This window comes from Tamandua tetradactyla, chromosome 4 (assembly GCF_023851605.1).
Source record: "Tamandua tetradactyla isolate mTamTet1 chromosome 4, mTamTet1.pri, whole genome shotgun sequence".
Classification (NCBI taxonomy): domain Eukaryota; kingdom Metazoa; phylum Chordata; class Mammalia; order Pilosa; family Myrmecophagidae; genus Tamandua; species Tamandua tetradactyla.
In genome coordinates this window covers 38149843-38167451 of record NC_135330.1, presented here as the reverse complement: position 1 = coordinate 38167451, position 17609 = coordinate 38149843, and the positions used below count along the sequence as shown (strand labels likewise).

At 42.6% G+C, this 17609-nt stretch overlaps 2 protein-coding genes across 4 annotated transcripts in view; one reads left to right on the top strand and one right to left on the bottom strand.

Annotated features, from left to right (window-relative positions):
* The window catches only part of NMNAT2 (nicotinamide nucleotide adenylyltransferase 2), a 169722-nt gene extending 163487 nt beyond the window's left edge, over nt 1-6235 (top strand). The window contains exons 12-13 of one of the 3 annotated variants that reach the window (XR_013174154.1): nt 1660-3820; nt 6007-6235. Coding sequence is in view for 2 of the 3 variants with exons in the window: in XM_077157202.1 (XP_077013317.1) it covers nt 1660-1762 (103 nt within the window). In the remaining variant the exon portion in view is untranslated. Of the gene's footprint in view, nt 1-1659; nt 5938-6006 lie in introns of those variants that run through there. The other 2 variants (XM_077157203.1, XM_077157202.1) reach the window with 2 other exon arrangements.
* Nucleotides 6236-8696: 2461 nt separating this feature from the next.
* LAMC2 (laminin subunit gamma 2) overlaps nt 8697-17609 on the bottom strand; it is a 55970-nt gene continuing 47057 nt past the window's right edge. The window contains exons 18-23 of the mRNA XM_077157199.1: nt 17258-17407; nt 16612-16726; nt 15282-15481; nt 13454-13612; nt 13262-13361; nt 8697-10404 (exon numbers count right to left, since the gene is read on the bottom strand). Of these exons, the coding sequence (XP_077013314.1) occupies nt 10151-10404; nt 13262-13361; nt 13454-13612; nt 15282-15481; nt 16612-16726; nt 17258-17407 (978 nt within the window). The 3' untranslated portion in view covers nt 8697-10150. The remainder of the gene's footprint in view (nt 10405-13261; nt 13362-13453; nt 13613-15281; nt 15482-16611; nt 16727-17257; nt 17408-17609) is intronic.

Here is a 17609-nt window from a genome sequence, read left to right as displayed (position 1 = left end):
GGGAAAGGGCAGGGTGAAGGGCATGGCAAGAAGCTTTGTCTTTAAAAAGATGACTCAAAGTTGCACATATCACTTGCCTTGCATCCCACTGGCTCAGCCTCAGTCACGTGCCCACACCTAGCTTCAAGGGAGGCTGAGAAATCAGCTTTATAACTTGGTAGCCATGTGCCTAACTTAAACTTGACATGTCCTATTACAAAATGGAAGAAGGAGCAAATATTAGTCAGTCAACAGTCTCGACCACAACTCCAACAGGAAAGGTCTTGTAGAATGGTGAGTAATATGGAGTATAGAGGTCTGAAAGCATAAAAATGAGAGCTATGAACATATTCGTATAAATTAAGATTATAGTATAGTTGAGCTCACAGGAAGAACCAATAAGAAGAGAAGAAGGCTGTGGGGAACATTGGCATTTCAAAGAAAGCTAAGGAGCAATGAGAAACCACCAGTAATGGTGGCCTAGAATTCAAGGCAGAAAAAGGTACAAAGATGGGAAGCACTGTCATCTGTGTCTCATGTCTTAGAGAGATCACCTGAGTCCAGGACTTTTTGAAAAGCCCATTGTATTTCTTCTCTGGAAGGTAATGATGATACTTGCAAGAACAGTGTCAATTAGGAATGAGGGCAGAAACCCACCAACAGTGGGTGGAGATGGGAAGGCTCTGGTTCCCAACATCAGAATCACAATAAAAAAACACAAAAATACAAATTCCTAAGTCTCATTCAGTCCCACTGAATCAGAATTTCTAGAAGTTAGGCTTAGGAATCTCTTTTCCTAGGTGATTCTGGTGAAGTTGGGATTGGCACTTGGAAACCGCAGGTATAGGCAACTTTTTCAAGAGGCTCTCCATTGACGGGGAGACTTAGAGACCTAGCTTATGAAGTCAGGACAGTGTATCCATTAAAAAGGCAATGATCCCAATTCCAGGGAAGTCTCACAGGACAGTGCTCAGATGACTTTTAGAATATAAAATGTATGCAAAAGTAGATAAAGTTTTACGAAGAACACCTTGGAGCCTGACAATCCCAAGCATCATATCAGGAGGAAAGAGAAAGCAGTCAGACCAAAGTGTGTCACTGGAGCCTGTCAGACCTCTCGATGCCTTCTTTCCATGCCTCTCCCTCCCCCCAGTGCTCATGGAAGAGCGGAGCTTCCGTAGGAAAGAAAAGAAGTGATCTATCATAAGAACTACAGTGAGATTCTTTTCATGATTCCCATCATGAGATCAGCTTGGGAGAGGAATCCAATGAAATGAAATAATAATAATTAATACTTGTATTAAGAGTGCCTATTGTGCGGTTGGCACTATTCTAACTGCTTTGCATAATGACTCATTTAATATTTTTAAGAGCTGAAAGAGATTGGCATAAATATTATATTCATTTTACAGTAAAGACAATGGAAGTAGCTTTCCCCAAGTCCTTCAGTTGGGAAGCTTCAGAACCAGGATTAAATGGTGTCACTAAGGTGTGGGAGGAATTATGGGGACAAGAGGGCTTTTCTTAACATAGATATGATTTACTCAACCTAAAGGAAGGCTGGCAAAAGGATATTTGAACCTGCTGGCTTGATCCTTTTCCCTCAAAGAAAGTGAATAGGCCAGTCATCCTGACCTGCTTCAGGGCCAGTCATCTGATCTATTGTCTCTTCTTGTCCAGGCTGGCCCTGCAGCATGGGGATGGCCATGTCGTGGATTACCTGTCCCAACCAGTCATCGACTACATCCTCAAGAGCCAGCTGTACATCACTGCCTCGGGCTAGCACCTCCGCAGCCCTCTGCTCCACTCTTCCCTCGTCCTCCACCAACACAGTGGCCCCTCCAGTCTGTGTCAGTCCCCTGTTTCTCTCCTGACTCTCTGTTTCTCCATCTCCTCATCTTGACTGTTCCTCCCCACTTGCTGACTTAACCCCCACAGTGTGGGGGACCTGCAAAGAACCATGGCATTCCCTTTTCCACAGTCATCTTTGGACAAACTTTCCTCTAGTCTCCGGATTGGGGGTGGGTGAGGGAACAGGGGTAGGAGTAGGGGGAAGTGCAGTCCTTGGAGATGTACTGGTGTCTGTCTCCCAGCATGCTCTAGAGAGGCGGCTCTGGTGCCCATCCTCCCAGCATGCTCTGGGGAGGCGGTTCCGGCATTCGCCTTCCCAGGATGCCCTTTACCACAAAGGGCTATTTTCTTTCTTTCTTTTTGTTCCCCTCCACTTCTCATAGAACTTCGATGAAATCAGTGTCCATGGTTCTTTATGTTTGTAGTCTTTGATGCACTCTTGTGGTATTATTTACGTTTTGATAAGCTACCCTAGCCAACCTCAGCACTCAGTAATTGCATCAAGGTTGCATTCAGTAAAGAAGGCCAAGCCACCTCCCCTCTACGAACACACACACAGACACACAGACACACAGACACACACACACACACACACACACACACACTCTTTGGCCAGGAGTGAGACCTTCAGGTTCTGAAATCTGGGAGACAAATCTGGGAATAGTCAGGTTTCTCATAAAAATTTGAGTCCATTTCCTTAGTTTAGAAGACAGTTTTCTTGACGCTCTGGGCCTATGATCACACAAAGTCAGTCCATCCTTTTTTCTTGAGCACCTCCTGTTGGTATCTGTATCTTTACTTATTTGGGCTATAGCTGATAGGCAGAATGTGGGTTCCCTACCAGTCCAGGAATTTCCAAGGAAATTTCAGATTACCAGTCAAGTCCTTGGGATTCATACCTAGCCACATTCCTGCTTCTTAGAATCCCAATGCAAAGCCGAATCCTGGTAATGCAGTAATGTCTTAAGTAAAACACACTAGAAATTCACTCAATCTTAGAGATTTTTGCTAATTGGCATTATTTATTACCCATTGGACTGGAAAATATATCTTCCATAACATAAACCCAAGATGATTTAGGAGAATGCAATTTGTTACTCTGATGTAAACTGATGATTCTCACCCTGTCTAGTTGAGGTTAAACACATAGACTACGTGAGGTCAAGTCAGGCCCTGTTTCTGGGAACTGGACCATATTTCCTGCATACCCAGCAACTGCAGTGACCACCTGGTGAGATCTGTCCAAAAGATGGAGTGGGTTCCCACAAGAGAGGCCCTGGCATGGCCAGGAACCACTAAGCCAAATGGACTTTATCAGTTTCACCCTCTTCTCCCATATTCCCACCTTTCTCTGCTGCCCCTGAAAATATGGTTGGACAGGATCTTTAGTTATTAAGGCCTTACTCATGTTCTACTTGGAGAGCCCAAAGGAGATCTTATGCTCTATGACTTTCATCCAGTGTCTAGCTCTTGGGTTTCTGGTTGTCTTTGAGGAATTGTCCCCAAGGAGTAAGATGTCTTTTATCAAAAACTAGTGGCAGTTAGGAAGGAAGGACCCAGGGACAGTGTTCTTCAGACACTTTTGCATCAGCAGCATCCTTTGATCACCTCCAGAAGAAGGAACTGGATTCAGCAGAGGAACACAGTAGAGCATCAAGGAGGGTGTTACTCTTGGATTATGGAAATAATCTCCAGAGAATGGGAGAGAGGTCCTATTCTTAGGTCACAATGTTTGGTTAAGACTCATGGAATCATAAAACTGGAAAAAACCTGAAAGCTCAGTCAATCCACCATTCCCCTTTGAAAGAGGATGAAGCAGAAGTTCATGGGATTAAATGGCTGGTCCGAGGCCATGCAGGATTTACAGAGCCTGGAAAGGATATCTTTTCTCCAACCTTATGCTTTTGTATAGCATGGTTTTTCTCCCTCCGGTTCCCTGAAACGCTGACCAAGTAACATCTGGTTTCTTCCCTTCCCAAGCCTTTACCTGGTAACTTTCTCTTAAATTATGTCTGGCCCAGGTGCTCCCCACACTTGGCATTGTTTGTGCCAGGCGGAGGGTGATGGTGAGGAAGGCCGTAGCAAGGTACCCTTTAGAAATCAAGAAATCTCAACAGCTTGGTGGGAATCCCAGAAACTGACCCTCTGAAACCAAGAAAGGATTGCTTTGTGGAAGGCTAATGAGGACACTGAAAATGCTTAGGATGATACTGTTGCTGAGGAAAGAAAGAGGAAAGAGTCTTTATCCAAACAAAAGATCCACAAGGCAGGAAATGAAACATGGGAAAACAGGGTCCTGGATTTCCTGGGGAAAGAAGGCATTTGCAAAAAGTTTATGGGTAGAGCCATAAAGCCAGTTGTGTGGACCCACAAGAGCAGACCTGAGAAAGAAAGGATTTCCTTTGTCTCTTAGGTCTACTTCGGTTATTCTGCTGGGCCCTGTCTTCAAACCTCTTTAGCCCACACACAACCCATGAGAAGGACTTGGGCTCTGCATGCTCAATGTGGGGGTGGAGATGGGGGCGGGCAGTGGGAAGGCATGTGGATGGGAGTTAAGGGAAGGAGAGGGGGCATTAAAGGATATAGATTTCTAGGAATGTAGTCAGATCTTAACTTGGTGAGTCACAAGGATCATGTTAAAAATTACTTTCCTTTAATGAACGGAAAAGTGGACTCCCTACTTGCGTGGAATCCTCCACTCCCTACCCTGCCCCATTCTTTGTTTGCTAGCGGTCAGAGTACTGCTCTCCCCCCAAGGCTGGACGTTATGGCTGTAGCCCAGGCATAGACAACACCAGAAGGATGATTCAGAGTCTAGGTGAGGCTCCAGGTGCCAACAGGATGACCTCCAGACCCTAACTTCCCCTCTGGGGTTCTGCTCCTTCGTACAGAGGCCGACCCAAAGCTGTCCTGGCTCAGAGATCATAAAAATTCATGGGTTGGAATGACAGTGTCAAGAGGGGTCTGGAGTCTCATTTCCTGCCCACCAATAAAGGCTGTCCTTCCCATTTGGTTGATATGAGTAACGGGCAAGAGGGAAACCTGTTGTGTCATTGTCCTTCTCCTTAAGTAGTAGTCATCCAGGGTCTGTGCTGCTAGCGGGTGCCTAAGTGACCCCCAGACATTCTTTGGGGGCCTTATGCTTTCATTTTCCTTGAATGTACATAGGAATAGGGGAGGGAAGTCTCTTACTGAAGTGCCTGAAACCCAGAGCTAGAGCTTCTGGAGACCCATTCCTGTCTCAGCCCTGCCAACCTGTCCCCAGAGTTCTCTAGTCACATGTTCCAGCTTCTCAGGAAGAATAAAAGAACTTGCTGTTTTAATTACACAGAAAGCAGGACTGATTAATCTTTAAGAGTAAGATCAAACTTACAGCAAAAGGCAGAGAATTACAGGGAGAAACAATTCTTTAACAACCCAAATCTATTCTCCCCAAACAGATACACATATGCATTCTTTTAGGGGACTCAGAGAGAAAAGCCTGTTATTATGTTGTAATCATCCAAAGCGTAATGCAAAAATAAATCAGTAGAATATGAAATGCTCAGGATCTCCCCCAAAGCTACCACAGGAGGGCCAACAGTCAAGAAGGGAAGGATAGAAACAAGAGCTGATTTTGCAGCTCATCCAATTAGGATGGCGCATCTTAGGAAGAGCACCTGGCAATGGTGACGAGTGAACTCTGTCAAATTCATCTGGTCTGCACCCTCCTCCAGCTGCCCAGTGTGCTCCTCTTTTTGTAGTTTCCTTGTAGTGTAGGTTTGGAGTGTCCTCACAGCCTGTTTCAGTAGGTCAGGGATGAGTTACAGCTCTGCCCCTTCTCCCTCAGTCTAGACCCACAGCCCAGAGTTCTGCTTCATTCAAATGGTCTCAAGGGTTGGTATGGGGAGGGGGAAGCTTTTTTTGAATCACTTTTTGGTCACTGGATCTGCCATTTTAAGAGTAAGATTTGCTTTATGTAAATCAATTCATTAATAAAGATTGCATTCGAGTTGCAACACTCCTTCACAGTGAAATATTTTGAGTAAAAGTTTGTTGCTAGAATAGTTACAGACAAGAATTTTATTAACGAAATGTTTCAATTATGTTAATAAATACCACAGTGTACTAGAGTGTCATGTCTTGACCTAGAACCTTCTTTATGGATCGAATAATTAATCGCTTTTTTCCTTACAGTCTTACTTGAAGGAGTCGCAGTCGTAAAAATGTACTTGGAGCAGGAGATTTTCTACCTGGGTCAGCTGATTCCACATGTGTAACATATAAGACTATACCACTCACCCAAGGATTGTGCGCAGGGAAGAATAATTGGCAAACTTATAAATTATGGCTACGTTTTGGCATTAAAAAAAACAACAAGTCTTAGATCCTACCTAATCTGTATTGTATTATGTGGCTAATTCTTATTGCTAGATGAAATTAGCAATTTATAAAATAAAAATATAGTTGTGAAAATAAAAAACTTGAAATAACTTCCTGACATGAAAGACCTCAAGTAAGACAGAAACTGTTAAGTCTGCAATTTGTTTTGGAAATGTAAGCAAAATAGCTAATTATTCAATCCTGCTGTAATTATTAGTTCTTATTTCATCTTTATTTTTAACACATATCCTATATTGGTTTAGGTCTAAACTGGGTTTGTTATTAGCTAGTATTAGCCGTGATTCACAAGATGAAATAGCAATTCCCTGCTAAGCCAGCTAATTTAAGGTTTAACTGTTTGTCCGGTAAGTTTTGTTTTTTAAAAAATCATTTTGGTTCTTAGAGTGCTTCTTGTTTAAAATTGAGATTAGCCAGCCTCGTGTGTAGACATGTGGGTTTGGTGACACAAACCCACCTGCATAAGCCTTGTATATTGATGACTTGGACTATGTTTGCTATTTTGTTCACAAAGCTAAACACTGGGTCTATCTCTGACTTGACAGTGTAGTGATGAGAACTTGTTTAAAATCAAATATAAATAATGGTATAATGTACTAACTTAAATAATCTTATAAAATATAGATACTAATATGAATTAACATGCATATACATACACATTTCAGCCCTAATGATCCATTAGTAAGCTTCTTGGAATTTCTTGGGAAGTTCCACATGGTCAACAGTACAAAGAAAGCAGAGAAAAATACTAAGCTTTGCTTTCCAGCTTGGAAAATTGAATAACAGCGAGAATCCATAACATTCCCGGGGCCATGCAAAACATTGAAAGAAGACACAATAAACATATTCCTGGTCCTTGAAACTTGGCCCAAACATTGGACATTACTAACTATGCTCTTACCCTTTTTTCCAGCCTCCCAGGAGTACTGGAGAAAAACCACATCCTGGGATAAGATCAGAACTACATCTGCTAAGGAAAAGTTATAGTCTTTGGGCAGTTTCATGTCTATGCTTCTCTCCAAACAGAAATCCCTATGAGTCAAAGTAGATGACGAAGTGTGAAGAGCCTACCAATAGCAGAATAAACCAAAAATTTCTCAGAGGAGCAGTACAAGAAAGTTTTCCAATTGCAAATTTACAAACACTGATGAGAAATTGGAAGGAAAGCTCCTTTAAGTTGGCATGGTCCAATATATGAAGACTGGCAACAGGAAGCTAGGTCCTTCTTAGACTATCTCTTATCTGCATCCCCCTTTTTATTTTTTAGGGGCAGACTATCAGATCCTCAGATATGAGGGACCAATGGAGTCCCATGTGCGACTTTTCCATTCCCCATCTCTATTAAGGTATCATCTTCCATTTGTCAGGGAAGACATTCTTAGGACTTTCTTAACAATCTATCCCACAGAGAAATCCTTTTATGATTACATGTGCCTTATTCATTAATTAATGGGATCCCTCACCAAGTTCCCTAGAATACATATTATCTAATCCTACATTTTGCTGAGATAGGTAGCCACTCACCACTGATGTACACTCCCATTCCATAGTGTGGAACTGTCTCCAAGAAATGACTTCCTAGTAAAGGGACTACATTTGCCACACCCTTTGCAGTTAGATAGGATCGTAAGACTGAGTTCTGGGCCATGGAATATGAGAAGAAGTGATAGCAGCCCCTTTCAGGGCTCACCCCAAAACCTCCCATGAGTCTCATTCTTTTGTTTTTCCATTTGACTGGAAGAGGGACACCCCCTAGGCCAAACTTGTAAGTCATACATTGTAAATGGCAGAGTCTCTGATAGGAATATGTGGAGGGTCGCCCTGCCAACGTGCTCTCTACGCAATCTGTTACGGGAACAAATAAGAAACATGTATTGTTTTTAAACATTGCACATTTTTGGATTTATGTGGTATAGCAGTATCTATTCTGATTAGTGCATATCCATTTTCTGGGCACTAGTTGCTAGTTACCATGAGACATTTGTAAAAGGATGTGGGACTGAGTATGCTAAGACAGGATTTATAAGCTCACTTCTACACAAAACAAAACAAAATGGTCAGAACTGTCAGATTTGGGGGAGTCAATGTGGACAGATGCAGAATCCTTTCCTCAGCCACTTGGGTAAATGGCCAATTTGGGGGTTAACATTTTTTAACTGGTCAAAAAGTATGATAATGTACCACAAACAATTGATTTTATCTTCATTTTCTAGCCAATGAAAAACAAGACAAAAACATTAATTACTCCTCCAACCCCAGCTTGAATTATTCCAGAAATAAATCCTTCTTCATACGTAGGAGACAGTAGCTGTTAAATTTGGTAAGTTGCTTTCCTGGTTGGATAGGGCAAAGGAGATACTCAGAAATAGAAGTTGAAGATTGTAAGTCTGGGACCCATTGTTATTTCTGTGGCATTTTAGTTTCTTTGACTCTAGTACCTCCACCCTAGGCTGAGAGGTCAATAAATCAGAAACTGACCACAGGCATCTAATGATCATTCTTTATTTTAAAACATGTCCATGAGAAGCCAAGGAAATACAGAGGTAAAGCAGCACCAAGTCTTCTAAGCCAAGGTGCAAGTGCCTCTGGTTTCTCCAGCAATTCCCACTGGTCTTATGACTCAACAGTCTGTTGCAATCAGTAGTGAGAAAGGCGCAGAGTAACAGCTGGAACGCAGAGAAATGTGCACAACCCAGACCTATCTTGGTTTTGCCAAAACTCAAGTGCCCCCCATGGGAGTGTCTTGCAACATATGGTCTGTTGAGAAAAAAGGTTGCAAATCAGGGGGTTACTGCAATAAACACAGCTTATGATGAACAAGATTTGTAAGTTTAAATTTACTTTTTTAAATGTCCATCTTCCTCATTAGGCAATCAACTCTGTGTGGGCAGAGACTATGTCACCACTATTCCCCCTGCCCCTGTCACACAGTAGGTACTCAATAAATATTTGTTGTAAGGATAGATGGATGGATTGAACTATGAATGGAAAACCCAGCTCAAGTGTGGGTAGGAACATTCTCAGCTAAAAGAAAAGAGAAAGAATAAGGTAAATTACATAGATGTATATTTTTATTACTGTTTGAAGAGTGGGATTGAATTAGGATTAATAAATCTTCTAGATAATTTTACCTCTTTCAATGACCAGGCCACTTATTTCTATCACTTGGAAACCCAAAAGTAAATACTTGCCCTACGTTTGCTGTACTGGTAAGGAAATGCTTTAATAAAAATGTAGCCTTTAAGTTGCCATGGCATCATCAGGAGAAAGGATGTCGCTCCCAGATCCAGAAGAACTAGAAGGTGGCCTTGCTCCAAACGGGCCAGGCTTTTAGCTCCTCTCTCCATCACTGCTCCCTTCTTCCAGCTTGAAAGTGGAGGACATATTAATGTACTTGGTGGTAGATGGAAGGACCTCTGATAAATAAGAAGCTTACATTGGACAATGTGAGGCAATAGTATTTTACTGGCCACAGTGTGACTGGAATTCACTCTCTGTTCTGGCATTAGGATGAACTTTCTGCCTAGAAAAAGTCAGAAAATGTTACTTTTGTCACATTGCTTAAAGATTAAGCTGGCTATAACCAAACAGCTCTAGTTCCTGCTCCAGAACTCACAGTTTATGACCATTCTCAGGCAAACATTTGCCCATGTGGTTTGTCCTTCCATCCAATGTACTCTTTGGGATCTAGGACCATGATCAGTCTCATACCCAATACTATTTGCCTTGTTACCCAGCTTCAGGAAGCAAATAGGATCACACTGGTGCAGTAAGACATCTGCCTGGCCAAGATATCAAGGGTGGGGCCAGGTTCAGTTGACCCAAGCATGCCCATTCAACATGTTCAAATGTCCCCATCTCACCCCACCCACACAAGATGGCTCCTGTGCCCTGTGGTCTGTGTCCCAAGGACCTCCATTGAGAAATCTCTACGGGAGCTTCACTGTTGTTCAAGATCCTGGGTATTGTAGCAGCCTGGGGGTAAGTTATCCCTAATGTTCTCCAGGTTCTTCACATCAGCCAGAATCCCATCTATGCTTGTCTCCAGGAAACGCAGTTGGCCCCTCTGTCGACGTGCCCTCTCTTCCAGCTCTGACATCAAAGGTCGCAGCTGGCTGTTGATCTGGCTCTTGGCTCTGAAGAGCTTCTGCTCCAATAAGATGAGCCTCTCTTCATCCACACCAGCAGGCTGATCTGTTTTAGGGAGTAGGAAAGGAGTTAACATAGAAAACCTGTGGTCAGAGTTCTTTGAACACATGTGGGCTCTTTCCTATCCTTAACTAATTCCTGTTTTCACCTGCCCAGAGAAAATGGCATGCCATGCATTTAAAAGGATTCTTTTAAATTAAAAAAATAATCTGGAAAAATTCTGAGAATACTAACTGATTTACTGAGCTGTAAACAGCCCAGTTCAAATGTTGAGCTCTATAGTTCAGCAATATGAAGCTTGAGTTTCTCATTTCCAATTAGGGTCAACAGTTCATGCTCTGAAAAGATGAAGGTGAAAGGCCATAGAGGACTGAGCACTGTCCAAGGTGTCTGCCTAGCTTAGCGCACCCCTAGGATCAGAGACCCCTCCAAATTATATTTTATGATCCACCCAAAGGAAATATTTCACTTCTATTAGAAGACCTTTAGAAACTGGCTGGGCTTCAGGGTTTCTAGAGGCCAAGGTATGCTTTACTATTTAGGGGATGGATTCCAGCTGTTAGGAAATGATGTAAGACTAAATTCTGGCCTGAAACAGTGGGAATCTGGCTAGATAATAGTTTATTTCCAATATGAAATAAAGCCACATTATTTGTTCAAGTATGACTTACTCATTAACTATCTAAAACTGTCAGCATGAAGGGTAACTGGCTAGACCCATTTGGTTCAAATAGGCACGAGCGGCCCTCAATCAATTCAAATCCAAGGTCAGCCTGCTTCATATATCTGAGCTACAGTGGTGGTATTTGATCAGATGAGTTTTTTTGTTTTAAATTATACTTAGAGCAATTAATATTTAACAGTTCATGGACTGAAGGACACTAGTAGAATAGAAACAACACTATAATAAGAATGTTTATACAATGGAGCTGTTCTTCACCTGGGGGCAGGGGAAAATTCAAGAATTTAGAGTTCTGTGACATGCTGAGAAAGTTAAATAAACTTGGGGACAAACAGCCACGTCCATCTGGAGGCAGCATGAGCTTCTAGAAAAAAAGCATGAGCATTTGAGACAAAGAGAACATGGTCGGGCTTGAATTCTGCCTACACAGGTTGCCATGTGATCTTAGAATCTTTATTAACCTCTCTGAGCCTCAATTTACTCCTCTATAAGATAAAACAATAAAACCCACTCATAAAACTTTTACAAGATTTAAATAAAATCACACCATGAAAACACCTGACATAGTACGTAGCAAATGTTCAACAGTTCCCACCTACCCTTCTCTCCCCATTCTCTTGTTTTCTGTTTAAAGGCCCCATTTGTTTCATTATCTTTTTCAGAGTACTACACAATGCTGCTAAAATCTCAGCTGGGGTGTTGTTTGTGCATTTAGAAGGTATTTTACTCTTTTGGATTGCAAGTGACCCATGAGTAAAACACCACTGACAATACTGATCTCTTACGGTGATGACAGCACTCTGCAGAAAAATCAGGTTTTTCAGTCATTCTACTGAACTGGAAAATAGAGCCAGGCCTTTTTCTGACATTGTTATATCTATGACCTAATCCCTAGTTCCAAACCTGCACTAGTCCAAGCTTGATAAAAAAGGCCAATCAATTCCACCTAAACTCAGAATTTAAGTTGAAATCAATTTTCTCTGGGGAATGACTGTGGGAAAACCTGATTCCCTGGCACACTGTGCCCTCAAACCCCTTTTACCCTAAGATTTTGCACCATCTCGTGGACAATGTTCTGTGTTATCTTCTCAGACAGTTCAAGTTTTCTCAACTACTTACATACGGTTGTAGCTGTAGTTTGGGAGAGAAACAGGCAACAGAATCAGCAAAAGATTCTTTCTTGTCTTCACAGACTAGAGAATCTTCTTTTTCATCTTTTCACTCATCACTTCTAGTGGCTTAGACCAGGCTCCCATCATCTGTCTCCTCTATTATTTAAAAAATCTACATGGGCGTACGCTGCCTTCTGCCTAACTCCCCTTCAAGCTCTCTCCCTCTCAGCTGTCCTAGTGTTCTTTCTGAAATATGCAGTGATGATGTTACCCTTCACTTAGAACCACCCATTGTCTTCTCAGAATTGTTGGGGATTGAATCATGTACCCCACAAAAGACACATTTAAATCTTAATCTATGTTCCTATGGGTGTGAACCCATTTGTAAATAGGACCTTTGAAGATATTATTTAAGGGAAGGACTCATTTGTGATAGGATCCCCAAGTATTTTATTTAGATGAGACCAAATTGAATCAGGGTGGGCCTTAATTTATATGACTGGAGGCCTTCTAAGGCAGAGGCAATTTGGACAGAGTCAATATAATTCTGAAGTCAGAAGAAGCCAGAGAATGAAGCCGACTGCCATGTGACGGAAGCAGAGTTGTAATCAAGGAACTCCAAAGATTGCACCAAGCCGACACCAGAACACTATAGACTCCCGGAGAAGATATGGCCTGTCAAGAACTTGATTTTGGACTTCTAGCCTCCAAAACCACGAGGCAATAACTTCCTGTCACTTAAGCCAACCAGTGTGTGGTATCTGTCCTGTGGCCCTGGCACACTAAGACAAGGATCAAGTCCAGATTGCTTAGCAGGATCCTCAAGCTGCCCGTCTCCTCTTTAGCTATGCAGTTCCTTGAATGCACCTAGTTCTTTGACCCAAAAACCACTACCATCAAGGATAATACGTGCTTAGTGACCTATCTTAGAGATGGTAAAACAGAGTCCAGACAATGTAAAGTGACCTGCCCAAAGGATCTGGGGCTGGAGACAAATAAAACTTCCTTTAAAAAGTTAACACCCCCATACACCATAGTCAGATTATAGTGAAACTCTGAGGGAAAGACCTGGGGCAGGCAGTGGGAGGAGGCTGGATACGCCACATACCTATCAGGTGTAGGATGCCATCCAAGGTATTAAGTGTGTCTTGGATTGTAATTCCAGCATTCTTGGCTCTGGTGTCAACTCTTTCAGCTTCTGTAATCACCTGAGGAAAAATAAATTCAAGCCAATCTTGCAAGGGTGTTTACCATTTTGGCAAGATGAAGGGACCTGCCGTGGAAAGCAACAAGAACTCACCATCTGCACAGCATCCATATCCATATCAAACTCCAGCTCCTTCCTTGCTAACACTCCTTCCACTTCCCTCATTTCACTCTTCAGAGTGGCCAGTCCCTTCTCTACAGCCAAGGCTCCATCTGCTGTCACGTTGGCTTCCAAGTTCAGACTCCCTATCTCCTGGGAGAAGAAAAGGAGCCAAGAACGGAAGGAGAGTTAGGGGTAAGGCACAAAAACATCCCAGAGACAACTGGAGAAAAAATACAGCTGCATCCAGGCCGTGATGGAGTAAGTTAGATGAACAATGAGAAAGTCAGACTTGGGAACACACCCTTTCCCAAGTTCTTTATCAGACAAGTTAATGGGGGTCTGTCTCTTGGGAGTAGTAGGGTCAGCAGTGAGACACTGCTTCTGTCTCAGTTCAACGCCCACCAAATGATGAACACAATTGGAAACATTTGGGAAAACCCAGAGGATGAGAAACTCACACAGTTTTCTGTCATATTTCTTTGCTGCCACAGAGTTTCGAATTACTTTTCTAGGATCCCTGAGAGAGTTGAGTTTGGGGTGCAGAGAATGAATGGGGTACAGCTTCGGGTTTTTGTTTTTTTATTGGACAGGGCTCATCAATATCTTTATCTATAAGCCATTAGGAGTACCAAATTGCAGGTGTCTTTATGCTAGAAGCTGTACAAAGGGGAGGCACATCAAATACTACCATCAAAGGACTGAAAATTAGACATTGTTTTTGCAAGTTACCAAGTGGTCCAGGAGTCAGACCAAGCAGTCGAGATATAAAGAGTTCCCTCTGGGCTTTCTGTTTGGAATTGCATAAGCTTTCTAGAATTCATGATTAAGTAACAGCTGAGAAGCACTCCTTCTACTGTGGTGTTTACCACATATGTTGTAAGGGTGACTTGTCTGTCTCCCTGCACTACACTGAATGCTCCCTGAAGGGAGGAACGAGGTCTGTGGCATTTCTGCATCCCCAGTACCAAGCAAAGTGCTGTGTAGAGTAGAAGAAAAGAGAAAAATGAATAAGTAGGTGGAGCTTGGACACAGGACTTAGCAACATGGAATCTAAAACTCTAGAATTTCAAACCCTGAAATCAAGTCATTGATGATAGCCATTACAGGTCAAATTGCCTCTCCCCAAAAGGTATACTGAAGCCCCAAACTTCAGTCCTTCAGTATGTGACCTTATTTACTAATAGGGTTGTTGCAGATGTAATTAGTTAAGATGAGGTCATTCCAGAGCCAGGTGGCCCCTTAATCCAATCTGACTGGTGTCTTTATATAAAGAAGAGAAGAGACACTGAGACAGAAAACCAGAGAGCAGAAGACCATGTGAAGACCAAGACAGAGACTAGAGTGATGCAGCTGCTCTTGTAGAAGACAAGGATGGCCAAGGATTGCCAGCTACCACCAAGAGCTAAAAGAGGCAAGGAAGGGTTCCCACCCTCACCCTCACCCCCAACAAGTTTCAGAGGAAGCATGGTCCTGTGACACTTTGATTTTGGCCTTCTAGCTTCCAGAACTGTGAGACAAATTTCCATTGGGTAGTTTGTAACAGCCGCCTAGGAAATTAATATAATAGCCTATATAACAAACAACCTTGTGTGGTTCATCTCTTGGTGTTGTCAAAAAGGGGAGCTGAAAAATGGGTGGCTGTAGGGCTCAGGTGAGACAACCTGTGACTTAATACAACACAAGTCCAGCCACATGGATCTGGAGCCGCTTTGGACCACAGCAGGACTCTGAGCCAGATGGGCCACCAAGAGCCCAGTGGTCTCTTTTCATCACACTACTCGTGCAAGATGCATCCAGCCACATCTCGACTTCTCTTTACCTGTTCTATCTCGCCAGAGATCTTCAGGGCCTCGCTGGCTGCGTTCTTTGCCTGCTGGGCATCCGCAGCAGCACTACCGAGGGCTGCCTCTGCCTGCTCGGTCTTGTCACTGGCATCTGCAACCTTCTGGCTGATGTAGGAGAGTTTCTTCATGGCTTCTTCAGCTTCAGCTTTTCTGTCTTCAACCTGTAGATCAAATTCTGAAATGCAGCAAAGGAAAACACTGCTATGAAGATGAAAAATAACTTTCAAATGAGTGAAAGGGGCTGAAGTTTTGAGGAAAAATTGCTGAGAGCATTATTACTACCCCGAGGTGAGGGTGGGGAAGTTGTGGAAGTTTTTAAAGAAGGCATTGAAAGAGCCATATGTAGTCCTTTGCTTAGAATCTTGCCCTGGGTGTCTCCATCACCACAAGAGTATTAAGATCCCAAAACAGATCAGTAGCAGGTGGAATCTTTGAAGCCCCAAATTTCAATTCATAGCCTTAAGCTCTAAGCTATCAAAGACAGAAGGCAGGGCTTAGGTACGATGTTCAGAGAAGTAATTTCTGTGAAAAAAAAATCCCACGAGTTTAAGAATCCTTCTGTTTCATTCTTTAGTGAAGAAGCAAAAGGCTTTAACCAAAACCTCTGTAAGGCCCAAACCCAAGTCTCCTGGGACCCAGATGCTATGACAAAGCTCACTGTGTCATTACTGCACAGCAACCATATTGGTTCCATATTGGAACCAATGCAGCTACAAAAGAAAAGAGAAAATATCTGTATAGTTATGGGATGTTGAATCTGTGAGGGACCTGAGTTATCACCTAGTTCAACCTTTTCCCTTTTAAAAAAGCTACTATCGGGCCACGGTGGCTCAGCAGGTAAGAGTGCTTGCCTGCCATGCCCAAGGACCTGGATTCGATTCCCGGTGCCTGCCCGTGTAAAAAAATAAATAAATAAATAAAAAATAAAAATAAAAATAAAAAAGCTACTATCGGGTGCATGGGTGGGTCAGTGGCAGAATGCTGGCTTTCCACGTGGGAGACCTGGGTTCAATTCCCAGACCATGTGTCAAAAAAAAAAAATGGCTACTGTGACTTGCCTATGGTCACACTGCTAAGTCAATTGGGTCATGTGGCCTAGAAGAAATCAGAACCCAAACCTTCTGATGTATAGTTTTATTCTCTTTCCACTATCAGGTATTAACAAACATTTTTTCTATAGGAAGATATTTATTAAGCATCTCTTAGTACTTCAATGTACCTATACTTAGAGAGATATATGATGATTCACAATAAATTATGACTGTACCTTTAAAATATTGAGTCACTCAACATTAAGCTACTCACCCCTGAGGTTCTTTAAGATGTGTTCAACTTCATAAAAAGTGGCATTGCCCATCCTTAGTGCTTCTTGAGCTCTGCTTTTAGCAAGGTTGGCACGGGAGAGCAGCTGATCCGATTTCTGTAAATAGGCAGGCAGAACAAGATTAGAGTAAATGTAACATACACCCAGGAAATGCATTCCTTCTAACAAAATCAGCCCTACCCATTTCTCTTCCAGAAGACAGAGTTCCGTGATTCACTTCAGAATCTAGGGGCACTACAGCAAATCCCTCTACAATCTGGGACAGAGCAAACTTTATAATCCAAAGATACACCCCACACAGAGAAGAGCCTCAAGCTCTAGTTCACTGTCAGGGACGTGAAAAGTTTTGCAAAACATACTTGTAAGCTCTAGGTACTTCCTGGAACAGAGCTAGGAGACAGACCTCTGCCCAAAATAGCTCCTAGGAGACCTGGGTCCTATTTCTATGGCTGACTCATTGGGCAGAGCTAAGCTAATTACATCAAGGTCTCTGAGTCTCATTTTCTGCCTCTGTAAGGAGTGGCACATGATCTTCAGAGAACTTTTGATGGTTCCTCTTCTGATATTTATTCACATGGTAGGCATTGAATGCATGTTTGTTGAGTGAAGGAATTGTCAAAAGGATACCTGTCTTCCATCCTTTCCATTCTGTAAGAGCTGCTGGATTTCTTCTTCCCAGTTTCCCAGATTGCTTTGCACACGCTTGAACTCATTCATGTGCCTTGTCACCAGGCTTGTGAGAGAATCAGCTTTTTGTTTGATCCTCTTTGCTTCTCCCTGAGAGCCCAAAGAAATGAATGAGTCCAACTTTCCATTCACCATCTTGTTACCATACCAGCCTTCTTAGGGCATAGCATCATTGTCTGAAAACAGCAACAACCTTAAGAAGCCAAGAAAATAATAACTAGTCATCCAGGCCCAAAGCCCAACTGAAATGAGGTAATGAGCCCAAAGAAAGTCAGGCAGTGGGTCCTCCAAG